Source organism: Sceloporus occidentalis, unplaced genomic scaffold, assembly GCF_023333645.1.
Source record: "Sceloporus occidentalis isolate IW3139 unplaced genomic scaffold, rSceOcc1.0.p SCAF_13, whole genome shotgun sequence".
Taxonomy (NCBI): Eukaryota; Metazoa; Chordata; class Lepidosauria; order Squamata; family Phrynosomatidae; genus Sceloporus; species Sceloporus occidentalis.
This window is the reverse complement of record NW_028316993.1, coordinates 13,438,188-13,457,847: the sequence shown is the minus strand read 5'-3', so window position 1 is coordinate 13,457,847 and position 19,660 is coordinate 13,438,188. Positions and strand designations below refer to the sequence as shown.

The 19,660-nt window shown below is 43.7% G+C and overlaps 1 protein-coding gene across 3 annotated transcripts in view; it reads left to right on the top strand.

The window, feature by feature from the left end:
• The window catches only part of LOC149305021 (stromal membrane-associated protein 2-like), a 33,283-nt gene that overhangs the window by 9,836 nt on the left and 3,787 nt on the right, over positions 1-19,660 (top strand). Inside the window, exons 2-9 of one of the 3 annotated variants that reach the window (XM_089478173.1) lie at positions 2,118-2,252; positions 11,257-11,390; positions 12,851-12,936; positions 13,304-13,382; positions 13,898-13,978; positions 14,741-14,819; positions 18,797-18,891; positions 19,407-19,572. In XM_089478173.1, coding sequence (XP_089334299.1) covers positions 12,854-12,936; positions 13,304-13,382; positions 13,898-13,978; positions 14,741-14,819; positions 18,797-18,891; positions 19,407-19,572 — 583 coding nt within the window. In that variant the 5' untranslated portion in view covers positions 2,118-2,252; positions 11,257-11,390; positions 12,851-12,853. Of the gene's footprint in view, positions 1-2,117; positions 2,253-9,791; positions 10,052-11,256; positions 11,391-12,850; positions 12,937-13,303; positions 13,383-13,897; positions 13,979-14,740; positions 14,820-18,796; positions 18,892-19,406; positions 19,573-19,660 lie in introns of those variants that run through there. The other 2 variants (XM_089478174.1, XM_089478172.1) reach the window with 2 other exon arrangements.

Genomic DNA, 19,660 nt, shown 5'->3' with positions numbered 1-19,660 from the left:
TGATCAAACTTCACACACACACACACACACACACACACACAGAGTGCTGTCAGTAACCAGGTCTCAGTGGATGCAGCTTGCGGAGCTGTTACTATTGCTGTATTACAGCATCTATTAATACCAGATGTGTTCAGTGCTGTACGTATTGCAGTCGTGACAGTCTTTTCCAATGGAAAAACCATGTTTTCATGGAAGAGCAAAGCAGAGATAAGAGGCAGTCAGGTCATAAGGAGGCTTGCTTAGAAGCCAATTCTGTTCTAAAATTGGGTTTAAGAGTTTTAAGTTGCAGCCCAGTTTATTGATTGCAATGGAAACCTGTTCCCAAGTAGGCATTCTGAATGGTCTGACAAAGAAATTTGCCTTAAACAGAGCATCTGACTGTGCTTTCTGGATTTTTAACAGTTGGCAAAAGACATTACGGAGGTGACTGTCTTTTGCAACCCAGAGCGGGTTGTTTAATCTGGCTGGAACTTGAAAAGAGCACTTCTAGGAACAAAGACCTGGATTTTAGTTTATTCCTGTTGATAACGGCTAGTTCCAGGTGAGGTCAAGAGAGTGGGCAAATAGAGTAAGGTGGGCAGGGGATGGCACTCCAGAACTTGGCTTGCACTTCCTATCATCCCTAGCCAACATAGGTGATAGTGAGAGATAATAGGATTTGTAGTAACGCAGTATCATGGAGGGTCATGCATGGATACAGGGCACAAAGGTTATTGAGAGAGTAAGCATAATAAGCACAACCCCAAACGTCTTCAATCTGTCCAGCTTCCTGTGTGTCAGTTTGGTTGCTTATTGCCAGGGCTGCCTTCCTCAAAAGATCCTGTTGTGTTCACTTCCTGCGATTGCACAGAGAAATGATGAAATTGTTTTCTCCTTTGTCGTTCCAAGTGCCTGATGGCGAAGCTGAGTCAGACTCCTCTGTGCGTTTCGAAAAGGACTTTCTCTCCCCTCGCTAACCCCCATTTGCGTGTGTGTGTGTGTGTGAAAATTATTTCATTTTCTTCGCCATTGGGAAATCATTACGTATGGCCCCTTTTCCACAAAAGGTTCGGCCCTGTAATAACGCAAAACGAAATTGCTTCAAATTGCAGGCCTGCTGGTGTGCTGCCATTTTGCAGCTGCTTGGGAAAAGTGCAAAATGTGATATTGGATGTGAATTGGGACAATTCGGTTTTCTGAGATTCATAGACTGTAGTCTGTTTATTTTATTTTCTATTTTATTTTTTGTAAAAGAAAAGCAAGTTTCTAACCTTGTTGGCTGAAAATGTCATTTCAGAAAGTGTACAAACATCTCAGAAGTCAGAGAGGCAGCTATATGTGACTGTCTTGTAGTAGTAGTAGTAGCAGTAGTAGTAATGAATAGTTACAGGTTATATTTCAGTGACCCCCCCTTCCTGCTGCCTAGCAAATTCAGACCCAATCAGGCGAATTAGTTTAAAATGCATAATCAATACAAGTTGCACAATTGGCACAGCTTTCTAGTTCTCCTTAAGGTCATGTTTGCGGTCTGCAGTACATTTTCAAACACACACAGAACTGGCCACTCATCAAAACCTGCTGCCCACCGTTCCTGTAGTAAGGTCTGTCTGTAGTTAGCATTGCTGGGCCCTTTCCTGGTTGTGAGCATCTTAACACAGCTGGCGTATATTTACAAAATGTCCAGTTTGCCCAGCCTCCTTTCTTTCCTTCCACTATCTATAACTACCTCCGCTTCACTTTGTCTCTGCTTAGTGGTCACAATGCTATTCAACTCATCCGTATTTACTTGTGGCCCATGAGAGTGGAGATGGGTAACACTGGAAGTCATTGCATCGTTCACAGGCAAATTTAACAACGAACATGGAAGCTGAGACTTGGATCCCAGGAGCCACCATGAAAAACACGTACAGAGCATGTCTTTGGGCAGGCTGTATAGTAGCTAATATGCTGTATGATTTTGACCTATTAACTGCTACATATCCATGGACATTGAGGATGGTTTGTTAAGTGAGCTAACATAGGAGTTCCTTAGCATGTGCATCTCTTTCTGAATCTTTAACACTAATCTGAACTCGTTGCGTAGATGTACTGTATCTGATTTTTCCCCCTTTCCCAAACTCTTCCTCTCTTGCTTCCAGATCCACACCCCAGTCTTCCCCACAGGTTCCTTTGGATCCAGACCCACTGGTGACAAGACCTGCAGGTTCTTCCCAAAATGGAGCCTCCACCAGGGGATTATTGCAACTTCTGCTGTTTCTGCTCATCGGCTTAAGGTTGCCCTCCCCCCGTAAACCCTCCTCCTAGTTTGTCTGAGCATCCTCTACCCCTCTCCCTTGCCTCCTCTTTGCCCCAGTGTGTTGTGGTAACTTCTCCTCAAGTCCTGCTCTCAAACCTGGCCCTCTTGTAGCACCTCGCCAAGTGAATGTGAAGACCTTACCTTTGTGATTGCACCGAATTCTTGCTATTAACATCATTAATCCTTAAAACTGGATGGGACTGCAATCTAGTGTATTCCCGCATGCAGGAATATAAAACTAATGCACTCTGAGAGATGGCTATCCAACCTCTGTTTAAAAGAAACAGAGTCGACTGCCCTCTGAGACAGTCAATTCCACATCTCTTATAGTTGAGGTTCTTCCTAATGTTTAGGTGGAACCTCTTTTCTTTCAATTTTCTTGTACTGAACCATAGCATTCATTCATCTCTTTGATATTTAATATTTCTCATGAGTGAGGCTGTGTGTGTGTGTGTGTGTGTGTGTGTGTGTATATATATATATAATTTCAAGGCACAGATATACCTCCCCGCTCCCCAGTAGTTGACAGCAATTCTAGTTTCAGCCCTGCACAGGCCTAAATAAATATTTCACAACTTGTTGGTACCAGTGTCAGATTTCTACATGCCTGGTGGTTTTTCCAGCCTTGCCTCTGATGCATTCCATTAACACATGCTGTTACTGAATAAAGGCAAGGGTACTAAGAAAAATTGCTTGTATACGTGTGCTCCTTTGTACCAGAATTAAAATCGGATCCCATTTTCCCCTTGAATTCCCGATTCCAGTGTGGAATTGTCATTCGGAATTCAACTAGGTGCTTTGCTCACTGAGGTTGGCTTATATACACATCTGCCTTTGTGGTATTCTGGCTGGAATATTACATTGGTTTGGTTTGCTTTGTCTTGAAATAAGCCTCTCTGTGTCCCATGCTAGGGAAATGCCACCTGTCTACACCTGCAACTTATTTACTGTGGGATTTCCTTGGTGCCAGAAAACAAAGTTGGTGATTTTAAAGATGCAAAATATATACAGTTTGCTTTAAAATGGATCTGACCTGCGGTTGCAAGTTAATTGTGGGGCCAGCTTGATAACTATGTCTATTCTTTTTTCAGTTTAAGATGTTTACATCTTCAATGAGCTGTACAATTTTGTAGAGAAGACACAGATTCGTAGCCTTTCTGTCTGTAGATGTGTGATTCATCAAACCCCTAAAATGGTGGGGAAGATAACCTTCAAACAGTTCACTCAACTGGTTGGCTGGAGCGGATTCCTACTCTTCCTTTCTGAGTGAGGTTTACCGGCCTGAATGTGGAGGGTCAAAATCAACCATATTTCAAACTGCTAGCAACTAAGGGATGACCCTGTTGCTTAGGTCTCTGATTCCCAGCCTCTGGTCCTCAAGATGTTTTTGGACTTCAACCAGTGGCTGCTCATGGTTCCCATGTCAGTGGAGTAGTGACTCCATTCCAGTTATTGGCAGGTTTTATCCATGGTCCTGAACTTAGAAATAGAGTTTGACACATTGGACAGCTCATGTAGCTACATTAAGACTTGGACTGGATTCAATGGGAGCCACTAGCCACCACTGGCTCCAACTTCCAGAATACCTGACCATTAGCCAGTGTGACCAAGGGTTGCCTCGAATGCATCTGTGGAGGTAGGCTCAAGTCCACAGAAGCTCATGCTACCAACTTCTATTAATCCGTTAGTTTTAAAGGTGCTGCAAGATCCCTTCGTATCCTAATTTTCCAGATTAACGTGGCTATGTTCTTGAATTCATGACTAGGTTGGATTCTTCTTTCTAATGTGCACAGAATGCTTTAGAAATACTGTACCAGGAGTCATAAACTGAAATAGCACATGGATGAAGTCTCCACATTCCCTAATGCTAGTAGCAAGCCATTTGACACCAAGTTACTCTTCGTCTCTACAAAATGGAGGCTGGCACTTAAATTTACCTGTCCGTGAACAATGAAATTATATATATATATATATTGCTGGGGTTGTGGCTCTGCTTTGTGAAATTGGCGTCTCTTGATTTGTGCGCGAGACAGACAGCTTCTTTTTGTAGAAAACTGAACTTTCAATTTAATTTTTTTAAAAAAACTAGTAGAGCGGTTGCTATAGAGACTGTTTTATGAAATGCTTCTGAGAGATGTCAGAACGCCTTCATAAAACCCACATGCGCTGCTTTTAAAGTGCGAACAAAAGCATTCCCTTGAAACAGAACCTGCTTTCTGTGTAGCAGAAAGTTGTTCTGGGTGTTGGTGAAAGCCAAAATGGATCTTTGTAAATACAGGTTGAGTATCCCTTCTCTAGACTTCTGAAATCCAAAATGCTTTGAAACCCAAAAATTGTCCATGCGGTCGGCTGAGATAATTTAAACCTTTGTCTTCTGATGGGTCAGTGTACGCAAACTTTATTTAGGGCACAACATTATTAAAGATATTGTGTATAAAATTGCTCTCAGGCTATGTGTATAAAGGTGTATATGAAGTATAAATGAATTTCATGTTCAGACTTCAAGTCGTTCCCAATTTCGGGTGACCTGAAGGCAAACCTATCAAAGGGTTTTCTTGGTATATTTTTACAATAAGTCAAAAAGCAGCCAACCAAAAGCAGGGTAGCTGAAGATATTCAGAAGGTTATCATTCAAATCTAATTAAATTATCCATAACATTCTGAACAATTTAAACATCAATTAGGGGAAAAAGAGAAAAGATAAGCAGCTTAAAAGCCATGCAGCGCATGATCAAAAGCCCTTTCTTTTAGGGGGGAAAAATCCCGAAGGCCTAGTGAAATTAAAAAGAATAGGTCTTTTCCTGTCACTTGTAAGACACCAAGGATATAGATAATTTAGTCCTTTCCTGGGTGAGAGAAGGACCTGTCCCATGTCCCTATGAATGCAGTTGGACCAAAGGAAAGGCCCTGCAGGGCCAGAACAGGGTGACCAGATGCCATAGCTACAAAGGAGGACAAGGCGCTGCAAAATGTAGGACGTGACCAAATAAAAGGTAAAGACACTCATATAAATGTAAATTCATGCTTCTTGGTCATGCTCAAAATGGAGGACATTTTGACATTGGTCACCCTGGGGCAGGATCATATGGGAGGATACAATTTTTTCAGGTTACCTGGACCCAAGCTGACAGCCAGCATGGTGTATTGGTTTGAGCATTGGACTAGGACTCTGGAGGCTAGGGTTCGATTCCTCACTTGACCATGGAAACCTGCTTGGTGGCCATGGACAATTCACATAGTCTCAGCCCCAGGGAACTCCATCATAGGTTCACCTTAGTATCGCTATAAGTCCAAAACAACTCAAAGGTGCACAGCAATGGACCCCACTTATATGGAGCTTTGTAGACCATAGCCAGGACTTTGAATTTTTTATGAAAGAAGCCCATGATCCCCTGAAACTGTTTGAAAACCCTCTAACTTTACTGACCCAGTCTGAAAGCCACCCCACTTCCTTCTAGGCAATTGGCAGAAACTGCAGCCTTGCAAATGGAGTAATTCTGCTGAATATGCAAAGAAGAACTTTGTCTATGTTTAAGTTTGGCATTTTATTCTATCCTTATCAGTGAAGCATTAGATGACTGCAGAACTTGGGAAAGTTACTTGAAGGGGTACTGCAACACCCAGAACTCCCTAGTCAAAAGTCCTTAGCCAGTCTCCTCATCCCCCACATAACTTACCCACACTCTGTTTGCCTTCTGTAGATGCTGCCACACTGCATAATTAATGCACTTTGACTCCACTTTAACTGTCATGGCTTCCATCCTATAGTTTGTTGTGGCCCCAGGGCTCTCTGACGGAGAGGGCTAAATGTCTCACAAAGCTATAAAAATCTAGAATCCCATAGCATTGAGCCATGGTAGTTAAATCAGTGTCAAACTGGATTAATTCTGGAGTTCAGATGCATCCTCTGTTATAATGATAGGGATAGTAAACTATATATAGCACAGTGGCCACTGCAGAATTTAGTGCAGCAAAATGGGAGCGGAGGAGGCCTCTGTGCAGAGTTTTGCAGTCATGTTGTAACACGTCTCCTTCCCCAGCCAACGCAGCTAGTACATCTCATTCTGGAAGCCCCTTGAGATTTGTCCCTCTGGAAGGCATAACTGTAGTCTGGCCTTTTTCTTCTTCTCATTACTTGCCCTAGAAAACATGACTCGAGTTAATACTTCTGGGCTTTGGAGACTGAGAAGTTGTAAGGCATTTTCCCCCTGCAGTGGTCCTTTCAGCAGCTGGATTGTTGTCCTTACTAATCTTCAAGGTATTAGCGCGCATTTGAAAGTTGAATCTGCATGAAGCCGCGCGGAATGTACGCTTATCGCTCCGCAATGAGAAGAACTCTTCCTCCTTGTTCTGGAAATCTTCTTAAGCTCAGTTTGCTGGACCAGGCTGTGCTACAGTTTTCTTCGGCTGCCAGGAGTAGACTATTAGATTATCATAGTCTACTGGTTTTCAACTTTTAGTCTCCAGAGGTTGTTGGACTTCCAGCCACTTTGGCCTGGAGTCAGGAATTCTCAGAGCTGTAGAACATCAGAAGAAGATGGAGAATCACAATGTCCTAAGATGGCTTCCCGACCAGATTGCATTGGCTTTGTTTAGGTTGCTGGGATTTTGTTCTCAGTATCCAGTCCTCAAATGAACCAGAATGGTGTAGTGGTTTGAGTGTTGGACTATGACTCTGACGAGCAGGGTTTGCTTCGCCACTTGACCATGAATACTTGTTGGGTGACAGTCTCTCAGCCTCTGAGCTATGGCAATGGCAAGCCCCCTTTTGAAGAAACTTGCCAAGAAACCCCTGTGATGGGTTTGCCTTAGAGTCACCATAAGATGAAAGCAACTTGGAGGCAAACAACACACCACACAAACCATCTGAAGAAGATGGAGAACCACACTGTCCTAAGAAGACTTGCTGACCAGGTTATGATTGCAATGGCTCTGTTTAGTTTGGCTGACCACGGATTTGAACCCTGGTCACCAGAATCAGAGCCTGACACTCAAGCCACTTTACCATGCTGTCTGTCTGATGGTTTCTACTCCTTGTTAATCCGTTGTGTTTCACCTTTGGAGTCTTGTGATCCCCACCCAAAGCAGGGGAACTCTGCATAATCCTTTCCTTTAACAATGACAACTACAGTTCCTCTTTCTTAAGGGGAAAAATAAGTCTTGTGGGGCCATTGTGGATTTCTTCACAGCCGTGACTTAAGTTTGTTGGAAAGTCCCAGAGATAAAGCAGCAATATAACTCAAAGTTATGTTTGCTTAATGGGCTTAGGCATGCTGGATTTTGTGCTGGGTTCCGGATCATGTCTTAAAATTGCTTGTCCTTACTGTTTCTCTATCTGTACTGGCAGGGTTTCCCTCCCACCAACCACAGCTACATTTTCCAGCACAAACACACTGTTGTATGTAACGTCTTGGGCTTGTCTAGCCTCTTTTCCTGACCTTCCCAAACAAGTATCCATTGCACATGCAACCTAATGCTACTCACCTACCCAAAATGTTTGTACTACAGCAAGTACACCTGTCCCTATGCATTTGCAGATTTGATTATTTGAGGTTTTGATTAATATGTTCTCTCTAACAATCTCTAGATCCTCCAATGCAATTCTGATGGACGTTGACCATGGAGTTGTGCTGGAGAACCGAGATGTTCCTAGAGAATATACTTCTCTAAGCATTTGTAGGTCCTCCAGCATGATTCTGTGATCAACATCTGGCAGATGTTGACCATAGAGTTGGACTGGAGGGCCTGGAGATTCCTAGAGAGGTGATCTCTTAGGTAAAAAGAATAGTGGGTTTTTTTATTTGCAGTTTTTCCACATTCATGGGGGTCCTTTACCCCTAACCCCAGCGAATGTGGAGGGACCACTGTAGTTCATTTGTGCATTTTAAAGCTGCTCTTGTAATGAAATTGGCATGTGACTCTTACTACCAGTCACTAATCTTTTATTTATATGGCAGATTGCTCCTGCCCCCTGAATCATAGAGTTGGAAGGAACCATCTAATTGAACTCCCTGCTATGGAGCAATACATAATCAAAATATTCCTGACAGATGGCCATCCAGGGATGTGTAGTGCAGAGTGGTGAGTGGGGCAGGAGCCAGGCTTCCAGCATCCCCAGCTCATGCGCGCGAATTCCTGGATGTGAACTTGCCAGGTGATGCTGAGGCTGAGCTTTATCTAGGTTGCTAATCCTTTTCAACCGTGCAGGTGCTAAATATAACAGGGGCTTCAGGTCTCACCCTGAATGATTCCTGGTTTAACTAAAAATAAAGTTGAGAATGTGGCTGGTTGGGTTCTTTGTCCCTCATTCAGACCCTTGGCTTCCTTGACCTGCATGCGCTTGTGGGGAAAATGCATAGAGTAAAGTAGGATTTGGGGTTTTGACCTTGGGCAGTAGTGGCCTGTCTGTTCCCATAATACTTCAACCAGGCATTGTCTCACACAACTCAAACCACCTAAATGTGTGTATGCATCAATGGGTCCCCTGCCCCAGTTGGGTTTCTTTGGTGCAGTTATACTGAGTTGCATTGTTCCCAAGCGTTTACAGTTGGCCCTCCACATTTGCGGCTCTGGCTTTTGCAGATTCAATTATTTGTGGTTTTGATTAATATGTTATCTCTAGGAATCTCTAAGTTCTCCAGTGCTATTCTGCTGGAAATTGACCATAGAGTTGTGCTGGAGAACCAAGACGTTCCCAGAGAAGACACTTCTCTAGGCATTTGTCAGTCCTCCAGCATGTTTCTATGATCAACTTGTGTCAGATGTTGACCATAGAGCTGCACTGGATGACCTGGAGATTCCTAGAATAGTGTTTTTTTATTTGTGTTTTTCCCCCATTCACAGGGGTCCTTCACCCATAACCCCAGCAAATGTAGGAAGACCACTGTATATAGTGTTTAAAGAGTTACATGGTCTGATATTCCTAGTCACAGCCCTGCAAAGAGAGGTCAGTGTTATCTACGTATTTCTTTTGGGAAATGAGATGAAGCTGATTCTGAGTTCTTGTAACTATGCTGGTGTAATTTTCTCTTCTATCCTCCACCACTAAGAATGCCACTCCAAGAAGTGTCTTACACTTCCATTAACGGAGAGTTATTCCAATGTAAGTCACCAAGAGCATTTTTATTCATTTAATGTATACTCTACCTTTCTCTCAGTATCGGATCTGAGAGAGTCTATGGGTTAGGACAAAACAGTATATAGTATTACAATGTGTAGTAGAAAAGTCACTATACAACCCTGTTTTGGTTTGTTAAAATCACTAAACAACCCTATTTTGCATCCTTAATTCAGAAGGTTGCATTCATTTCCCACTTAGTGTTTAATGAGAGAATTTCAGTTCAACATAAATTGGGGGATTGTGTTGCCATCTTTGAAGACAATGGTAAACTATAGCTTATGCATTTCATGCATCTCAGGTTTATGTTCTCCCCTTTTCTTCTCCAATATGATTTTGTGCGCACCTTTTCCAAATGTACATTTTGCATATCTCCACTCATGAATAAAGTCTGTTTGTGTGCATTTTAGAGCAGTTTTAAGTTTCTATGTTGTTGAATGTGTCCCCTCACTCATTGCCACCGATGTACAGATTGTGAATTGTGTTCCATTTCCAGGAAGGTTAAAATGGGTTAAATCTGTAAATCAAAACCACACTTCCATTGGGGGAACTCCCCACACATCTGGCTGAGGATAGCAGCTCCGATGTCTGCACCACAATGATTCTCCACTTATGATTTCAGGCTCTTTCAGGCAGGGCACAGGTCAGCAGCTGCCCAGGTGAGACACGGATTCCATATCACTGCTGGCTCTATTCAGAGCATCTGATTATTCTGTTTCAAGGGCATTCAAGCAAAGTGAACGGCCTCTTGCGGCCTCCAGTAGTAACAATTCCTCCTTTGGTCCACATTGCTGTTCCTTGCTGGTTTGTGTGGAGCAGAGTTGTGGCCAGTTTTACAATAAGCGGAGTTGAATTTCCGCCCCCGCTCCAAAAAAACCATCAGATTTGTAAGGAGATTTGTGTGTATGTGTGTGTATTTCCCTCCCACCTGCAGTCTGAAATGGTTTGTTCTGCTTGACCTTGTTTTCTCTTGTATGTATAGACAGAGGCCTAAGTGCAAAAGGAAATGCAGAGAAATCTCTTTACCGGAGAGTAGTCTTTCATGCTCAAAATATCATAGCCAGCATCCTGCATTGTGCTTGCACTGCCTAATAATTACATTCATGTAGTTATATGCTGGTTGTTCCTCACCACATTCTGTCGAATACCGACACTGTGCAACCAATAACGTATCCGTCAGTGGGCTTGCTCCTTCTCCCATGGTGCAATAGGGAATAATGGTTGTTTCCACAGTCTCATTGAATCAAATGTGCCATCCAAGAATGTGTGACTTCATGGTTGGTATCCTGTTCTTTAGGCCCAGTTAAAAAAAAAAAGCATTCAACCAGCTGTCGAACAATGAGTCAATAAGAGCAGGTTTTATGTCCATGTGAAATGGTGATATTCTTGGAACTTGGCTTATATAACTATGAGTTGACGGTGTCCGTTGCACAATGGTTCGAAAAGTAGAACAACACATGGAAGAAAACATACACAGTTGTGTAACCCCAACATGATTTCAGGCCATACATTAGTCAATAGTGAGATGGAGTGCAGATTACTGATGGGCAGATTTAGAAGCTGTTGTAGGCAGAAAAGAAATGGTCAAACAGTTTTTTCCTGCCTGCACCCCTGTTCTCTCTCTTTCCTCTTTCCCCAGTTTCATGCCTGTCTAAGAAAAAGAAGCATGGGTCTCCCCAATAAATCCCTCGTTCTCCAGCATGTTTGTGATACTTGGTTTCCTACAATGAATGTTTTAAAGCCAGCTCTGCACTGTAGATGGACTCTTCTGTCTGGCTTGCCAGCGCCTCCTTGGCTCAAAGGTAACCCAGGTATTTAACCTGGTGACCAGGTGTGTAACCTGTTTTCCCTTATTCTTCTGCAGGGCCAAGATGGGCCTCATGGAATATCGGGGTGTTCATCTGCATCCGCTGCGCTGGAATCCACAGGAATCTGGGTGTCCACATATCCCGAGTAAAATCTGTCAATTTGGACCAATGGACGCAAGAGCAAATACAGGTGAGTCACTTTGTGTCTGATTACACATCAGTTTGGAGAGAAAATCTTTTGTATTAGGGGAGGACAAGCACCCTCTGCTCCAGGTCCTCATCTGGGAAAAATATTTTTTTCTGGAAAAAACAAGATGAGAATTGTTTGTAAGCCTCTAAGGTGCATTATTCTCAGCTGAAACAAGGCCCCACGCTATTGACAGTAGGCCCCAAAGCACTTCAAGGAAAAACAAAGGTGGTCTTAGTCACTTCGGGTTTTACGGGGAGCTGGATGCATGGCTCATGGAAGTTTGAAGTGAGTAGAAAATGGGGCAAGTATGCCACTCCCAGATAATCTGTGGCTGGCTAACCTGTACCTTGTGGGCTGGCCTATTCAGCTCTCCCTTATGTCCTATTTATATTACAGAGAGAATTCTTAGGCCTAGTTTTCTCAAAGGTCTCTTTCACTCAGCAGTATATTTCTACTTCATCTGCCATGGCCACATCCCATGGAGTCCTGGGAGCTCTAGTTTGGGGAGGAATATTTACATCCTCAGTCAGAGAGCGTTAGTGCCTCATCAAACCATAACATGACGGTATTCTTCGTTGTTCTGCTTGACTTTAACAAAATGAGCCAGAAAACTAGACTAGAGTAAGAGTGTAGGGAAAGAACAGCAGCCACTGCCAGAGGGGAAGTTGATCCACAGCGATCCACAGCAGGCCGTTGTAAGAATGAGATGGGACAAATGCATTGAGCCAAGCTACTTCCGGCGCTTTAGAATGATGGAGCTGTTCAGAAAGAGAGAGAAGGCTTACTTTTATAATATGACAGATTGATGGTAACACACAGCAGGTCCCTTTAGTGAGAAAACATGATTTTCTCATTGGGGCAGTTACAAACCCAGCGATTTTCTGCTGACATGCCAGAAACCAAGGACACAACATTAACTGCTAAGTCACCCTCGACAGCATCTTTCCAGAACCACTTTGGTGCACCTTGGGATGCAAACTCTCTCCCTGCTCTCTCTTTCATCAGCATGAAGAGGACCCACCTGGACATTTGTGCTGTAGGCTCCAAAACACACACAATATGCTCAGCGGTGTAGTTATGGGGAAGGGGTTACAATGGCAGAATGAAGGCATTGACTCACAAGTAAGAATTCTGCCTCCTGAATGGAATTTTCTTTCACTCCCCAGATTTCTAGCATTGCAGAGACAGAGAGAGAAACATTGAAAGCAGTTCATATCTAGTACTCTTACATTTGCTACATCTGCATTCCTTTGGTCATTTGCCACTTATCATTGGCTGTTGAAACTCTATTTCTAAATGCTCAACTGAGGTTTTCAGTTACTGCATGGTTAGAAATTGAGAAAGGAAGAATTTGGGAGAAGAGGGGAAGACTTCTCATGGGACACAATGCTCTCTTTTTGCCTCCTTTTGCACAAGGTAGCTCTTGATGTGCTACCACTGATAATTTTTTTCTGTTGCAGTGCATGCAGGAGATGGGGAATGGCAAAGCAAACCGCCTCTATGAAGCCTACCTTCCAGACAACTTCAGGCGACCTCAGACAGACCAGCATCCTTCTCCTGTTTCTCTTTGCCCAGAGAAGATGGGGGCTTTTCATATTGATATGGGGAGATGAGGGCAGTGGTGGGTAAATAAATATAATTATAATAAATAAAAGGCACTGAATGTGTGTTGGGTACATGGTGCCATAGCACATGCTAGAATGACACTTGCTTCTTCGTCTGGGCAATAGTGTTGCAGAGTCCTAGCCAAAGAATGACCACAGTACGTACCCTTATAATGAGGATAAGTGGAGAAGTGGTTAGATTTTGCTGTGGTCCAATTACGGTGTAGACTTTGATTTACTATTCTCTGACAGTATTATACACAAATTATTTGCGTATGACTTGTTCCTCCTTAACTGACATCTCTCCAGAGCAGTGGAGGGCTTTATCAGAGACAAGTATGAAAAGAAGAAATACCTGGACAGAAGTCTTGATGTCAACGCATTACGGGTGAGTGTTAAATGTGTTAGAACGCTTGCTGGTTGAGGAATATGTGGTGCCCAGCTAGCCTAGAACTTCCTCTTCCAATGGTTAGAAGTTTTCCCTACCATGGCAGCCTTGAGGTGTGTGGCCACAACTTCCATCATCCATGATACTTAGTTAGGGATGATAGGGGCTTGTTGTCAACTCTGTCTAGAGCGGGCTGGATGGAGAAAGCTACCTTCAATTGAACAGACACTGAAGCCTGTTCTAGTGCTACCAAGGATGCCTGTTATTTTTCATTGTATATTCTGAACTGTTTTTAATGTTTTTAATCCCGCAGTTATGTGTTAAAATGGCTTGAGAATTGGGAATTAGTTGCTACCGGGGGCAGGCAGGGTAGGGAGTCTATTGTATTGGCTAGCTGGGTGCAGCTCTATGAATTCATGCTAATGGAGGAGGTTTTTGACTTGGCCACAGATAAAATTTTTAACGTTCAGCTAGTTTCCCTACCCTCTTACCACTTAATATCAATGTCTGCACAGAGAGAAAAGGATGACAGATGGAAAAAGGAGGGCCCCCCTGAAAAAAAGTTGGAGCCGATTATCTTCGAGAAAGTGAAAATGGTAAGACAAACCCTTCTTGTGGCTTGTGGTTTATTTCTGAACTTCCGACGGAGGTGTGTTGAGTGCAGAGGAGGAGAGGAGTGATGTCAGGCTGGTGGCATACCAAGCGTGGACCCCCCTCACTTAATGCTTTTCCCTTTTGCTCAGAGGGGAATTGTGAGCTCAGATGTGCAGTTTTAACCAGGGGGCAATGAGGCCTGAGACCCCTGATGGCTCTTTGTCTACTGGAGTGTGCCTTGCAATGTGATCCAGGATTCTTTGTGTGTGCGCATGGGCATTTCTTTGTAGACAAACTGGTACAGAAGATGTCTCTGAAAGCTGAGAAGCTACTGAAACTGTTCTTTCTAGGTGTATATTAGGGTGGGGTGAGCAGGTGCAGGGACCAATTTTTGTCTTCATGAGCTGAAAATTAGCCAAAAACCTAACCTAGAAGTGACCAGAAGTTACTTCTGGTTTGGATATACAAGGGTTCTGTGGTAGTTTGGGGACAAGGTTCTTTGGCAGTTTGGGGACTGAGGATAGACAAAGTTCTGTGGCAATTTGGGGACTGTGTTTTAGGATGCAGACCATCACTCCAGGAGGGGCCTGAGAGTCAGTGCTTCAGTGTCTTCAGCACATTTTGAGCAATTTGAAGACCATTTTTGTCTACCCCCAATTTTGTGTATGTGTGCCAAAATGTCCTTAGGGTCATTTCCCCAGACTTTGCCTTAAAACAGTTGCAGCCCCTTACTTTTGTTTGTTTGTGACTTTCACTCCTTTCAGCCTCAGAAGAAAGATGATTCTCAAACCAGGAAAAGTCCTTCTAGATCTTCCGAGCCTGTCATGGACTTACTAGGACTTGGTAAGCGTTCGGCTTGAACCAGGGAAGAGGGGCAGTTCTTTCCACATGTTTTTGATGTCATGTTCTTGTTCCTACACAAAATAAAAAAAACAACTGGTGTTGATGCAATGTTGCGTGGCAGTAATAGGATTCCTCTATCCATTCTTGAGAAGAGAACTTCTTGTAGGACAGGTCTGTGTGGGAAACCTGGTCCCCCAAGTGTTTTGAAATCCCACTCGCATTCCTTACAAAGTGGGGCTGATGAGATTTACTGGAGCTGATGGGCCAAAAGTGAAATCATAACAGGCCTCCTTTGCAGCAGCCAGTTTCCTCATTCTCCCACAAAGGAAACCTGTTGTGATTTCATTGTTAGCCCATGAATTCCTCATCTAAGGTAATAGGGTTCAACCTGAGCTTCCTCCCTGATGAAAATGGACAGGCTTCCTTGAAAGATAGCTTGTGAGATGTAGGAGTGTGTGTAGTGTATGATCCTAAGGTTTTGCAAGCGTGCAGTGACTCTACAATGGGTTTTATTCCAAAATTTAATGGCACGGTCTAAGGTACTGAACCTATTTTGGGGCTAAGCTTTGGCATCGTGGAGCTCTCCGTTCACTGCGTCCCTGACATAAAAGCATTCTGGCTTCTTCCTTGGCTGAATATTAAGCATGGAAACAGTACTTGCTGGGATCCTTGGTGTTAAACTCAATATTCGGAGAGCCACAGAACTGCCGTTACTCAGTGTCTCTTCCTCCCGCCCACACTCTTGGGACCTCTTCTTTTTCTTCATAACATCTCCTTTAACAAAATATGTGATGTGCTATCATAGTGTGCTGTTCTCTTGCCTCACATAATTGGTAGGCAGCACAGCAAGTACACAGTAGGATGATGTCATGCTTTTCAGAACCAGACAATAATGAGGATTTTGGAGGGCTGAGAGATTCACAGAGTGACAAGCAGTTCCATTCTCCCTGCCCCCAAAGATGCAAATCTGCCTTCCTTTGGCTTGCAGCAGGAATAGCCTGGAAGGGCCGGTTGGCTGAGAGAGACTCCAGAACAGAATTTCCAAGTATTTCCAGGGAGTAGGGGGAATGGCTTGATGTTCTATCATAGAATCATAGAATCGTAGAGTTGGAAGAGACCACAAGGGCCATCCAGTCCAACCCCTTGCCATGCAGGAAATCACAATCAAAGCATCCCCGACAGATGGCCATCCAGCCTCTGTTTGAAGACCTCTAAGGAAGGAGACTCCACTATACTCCGAGGGAGTTTGTTCCACTGTCGAACAGCCCTTACTGTCAGGAAGTTCCTCCTAATGTTGAGGTGAAATCTCTTTTCCTGGAGCTTGCATCCATTGTTCCGTGTTCTAGTCTCTGGAGCGGCAGAAAACAAGCTTGCTTCCTCCTCAACATGACATCCTTTCAAGTATTTAAACAGGGCTATCATGTCACCTCTTAACCTTCTCTTCTCCAGGCTAAACACCCCCAGCTCCCTAAGACATTCCTCATAGGGCATGGTTTCCAGACCTTTCACCATTTTAGTCGCCCTCCTTTGGACACGCTCCAGTTTCTCAATGTCCTTTTTTAATTGTGGTGCCCAGAACTGGATGCAGTATTCCAGGTGGGGCCTGACCAAAGCAGAACAGAGTGACACTATTACTTCCCTTGATCTAGACACTATACTTCTATTGATGCAGCCTAAAATCACATTGGCCTTGTTAGCTGCCGCATCATGTTCCTGACCATGCAGCCAGTAGAGGTGCCAGTAGGATACTGTGACTTATCTGGACAGGAGAGTGCAGTGGAGTTACAGTCGACTCTCTCAGACAACTTTTGACTCTATTAACTATACCTCTATGCTTGAACCCTGATAGATGAGAGGCAAATATACTCAGTGATTCCCAAACTCAGGTCCTCTAAGTCTTTTCGACTCCAGCACCCAGAAGCCTCAGTCACCTTGGCCAGTGGTTTCAAATTCTGGGAGCTGAAGTCCAAAACACCTGGAAGGCCAGAGTTTGGGAATTACCGCTCTTAAGTGATGACAGAGGCAACAATTTTAGCCCACTAGATTTGTGGTTTTTAACCTGGTATGTCAAGACTCAATCAGAACAGAGCACAAAAAAGTAGCTTTTGTTGATTCCAACTCAGGATCTCACAGTAGTCATGCTAGCTAGAGAATTCTGGAATTTGATAGTCAAACAGTAGTTCCCTAACAGTATGAGCTTGTACCAGTCTGATAAAACAGTAAACTAAGACTGGGTATTGTGTGACTCCCCAGATGTTGGACTACAAACCCCAACAGCCCCAGACCATAGCCAGTGTTGAAGAATGCTGAGTGTTGCAATCTAACAACAGCTGGATAAGCAGATATTTCTCACTCAGTGTTGGGGATGACTTGAAGGGTGAAAACCTCTCTGTGCTTAGAAACCTGAGATCCAGGGCCAGCCAAGTTAGCCATGACGCGGTGAAGTTGGCCCTTAGTCTATCTAAGCAAGGTAGCCTTGAGCTTGAAAATGAGCTACATATGCTGTTGCTCTGTTCCCTCTTGCTTACACAGTTGACATTTAGAGCCCAGCCTCATTAGGGTGTTTTTAAGTGCTTATCTTCTTCAAAGAACAGCAGAGCAAAACTGGCAAGCCGTGCTTGAAATTCCCCTTATTGCAAGGAGATGAGCAGTTGCTCATCTCCTTGCATCAGCTGCTTAATGAGGTTAAAGGAAGCAGCTGCAGATGTCGCTTGGTGAAATGCGCTCTCTCTCTCTCTCTCTCTCTGCAAACACTCCACTTCCCCCGCATTGCACCCGTTCCTCTTCGTCAAATTTGTGGGCACGTCCTTTGTGCTTGCGGGTGAGCGGCCCAAGAGTGGCTCCCTAGAGGAGCGTCTTGGAGCAAACCCGTTTTGGACGCTGCCTTTGACTGTTTCTGCAGCAGCAATGCAGAAGCCATGTGCGCTGCTGCAGTGCTGGGATGCAGCTCAGAAGAGGCAAGCCAGGAAGATGTGCTACAAAAGTAAAGGATGAAACCCAGCTGGGATTAAAGAATATCAGGGACCAAACTAGCGCATGGTGCAGACCACTAAAATAGAGGCTAGTGCCCAGTCTAGGGCAAACTACTGAAACAATGGGATTAGGTTGCTTCTCTGTTCTGACTCTGCTTGTTGGTTGAAGCCTGAATGTTACAGTCTAAAGGGGAATAGGATAACCAAAGGGTGGGGGACAGGAATGAGGAACATATTGTTTAGATAAATAAATACATTTATATGATGCCTTTGTCCCAGAGTGGGACCCAAAGTGGCTCTCAAAAAGAATCAGCTAAAAACAAAAACAAAATTGTAAAACACAGTTAAAATCACGCCATTAAAATGATTATCTAGAGAGATCTTGTAGCAACTTTGAGACTAACTGAAAGAAAGACGTTGGCAGCATGAGCTTTCATAGACTTAAGTCTACTTTCGAATGCATCTGGGGAAGTAGGAAAGCTCATGCTGCCAACTTCTTTCTTCCAGTTAGTCTCAAAGGCGCTACAAGATCTCTCTACATACTGATTCTACAGACTAACACGAATATATCTTTGAATTCTATCATTAAAGTGATTGTTGTTGTGTTCCTTCAAGTCATTTCCGACTTCTGGTGACTATAAGGCAGGCCTGTTGTGGGGTTTTCCTGGCAGGTTTCTTCAGAAAGGGTTTGCCATTGCCATCCTCTGAGGCTGAGAGTGTGTGACTTGCTCGAGGTCATCCAGTGGGTTTCCATGGCTGACCTAGGATTTGAACCCTGGTCTCCAGAGTCATAGCCTGATGCTCAAACCACTGCACCACACTGGTCTCCAATTTAAATGATAGATTTACAGTCGAAAGTTAAAAAATGTAATTCTTTGTCATCTAGATTTGGTATATCAGCCACCAGGGTTTCCCCAGTCCCTTTGGATTTGGATTATGATTGCCTAGAATTATAGCCTCCTTTTACTGCTTCTCCTCTAACATTATCTCTTATTTTCTTCCCAGATGCCCCTGTTTCGGCTACCCTCCCCAATGGCAGGTCTAGCAGCTGTTTAGAGAAGGACTTGGACTTGTTTGGTTCCATGCCCTCTGAGAGGAAGGTAAGGAGAGTACAAGCATGCCAGCGCACCCATGTGCAAAAACGAAGATTCATGTTGAGGTGTTTAAGTGCACACTTTCAAGCTACTGGTAAATGTATGTTCTTGATGGTCTGGCTAGCACATAATTGATTCATTTCACCTAAATATGGTTTGATCTGCAGCCACGCCAGGCAACCAAGCATGGCCTATTTTGAGAGCAACAAACGCCCATTTCAGACCATGTTTTGATTGCTGTTTGTTAACAAATTTGCCTTAATTTAATGCTATTTTTAGTATCTGAATTCAGTATCATTTTTTGTTTCTTTCTGAATCTCAATCAGATCTTGAGAACAGCCCCTTGTGTCCCCTCCAAAAGAAATCACATGTATGTCAGTAACAGTGTTGGTCTTTATATCGCAGATATTTATATGAAGTGTTTCTCACCATTATAAGAAAAGTGCTGTGAGTTCTTTTCTCCAACCCTCTTCAGCTTCTCCCCAGCCTTCTGGGATAAATATGGTATGTTCTCTTATCAGGTTGTTGGGTCGATGCCCACAGCTGGAAGTGCCGGGTCTGTTCCTGAAAACCTGAACCTTTTTCCTGAACCTGGAAACAAGGCTGAAGAGGTGGGAAAGAAGCAGCTCTCCAAGGATTCCATCCTCTCTTTGTATGGCTCCCAGACACCACAACTACCTACGCAAGGTACTCAGGGATAAGAGGACCTAACACTAGTCTGCAAGGCGACTTTGCACTGACGCTTTTATATGCATCACATCAAGATGAATGCATG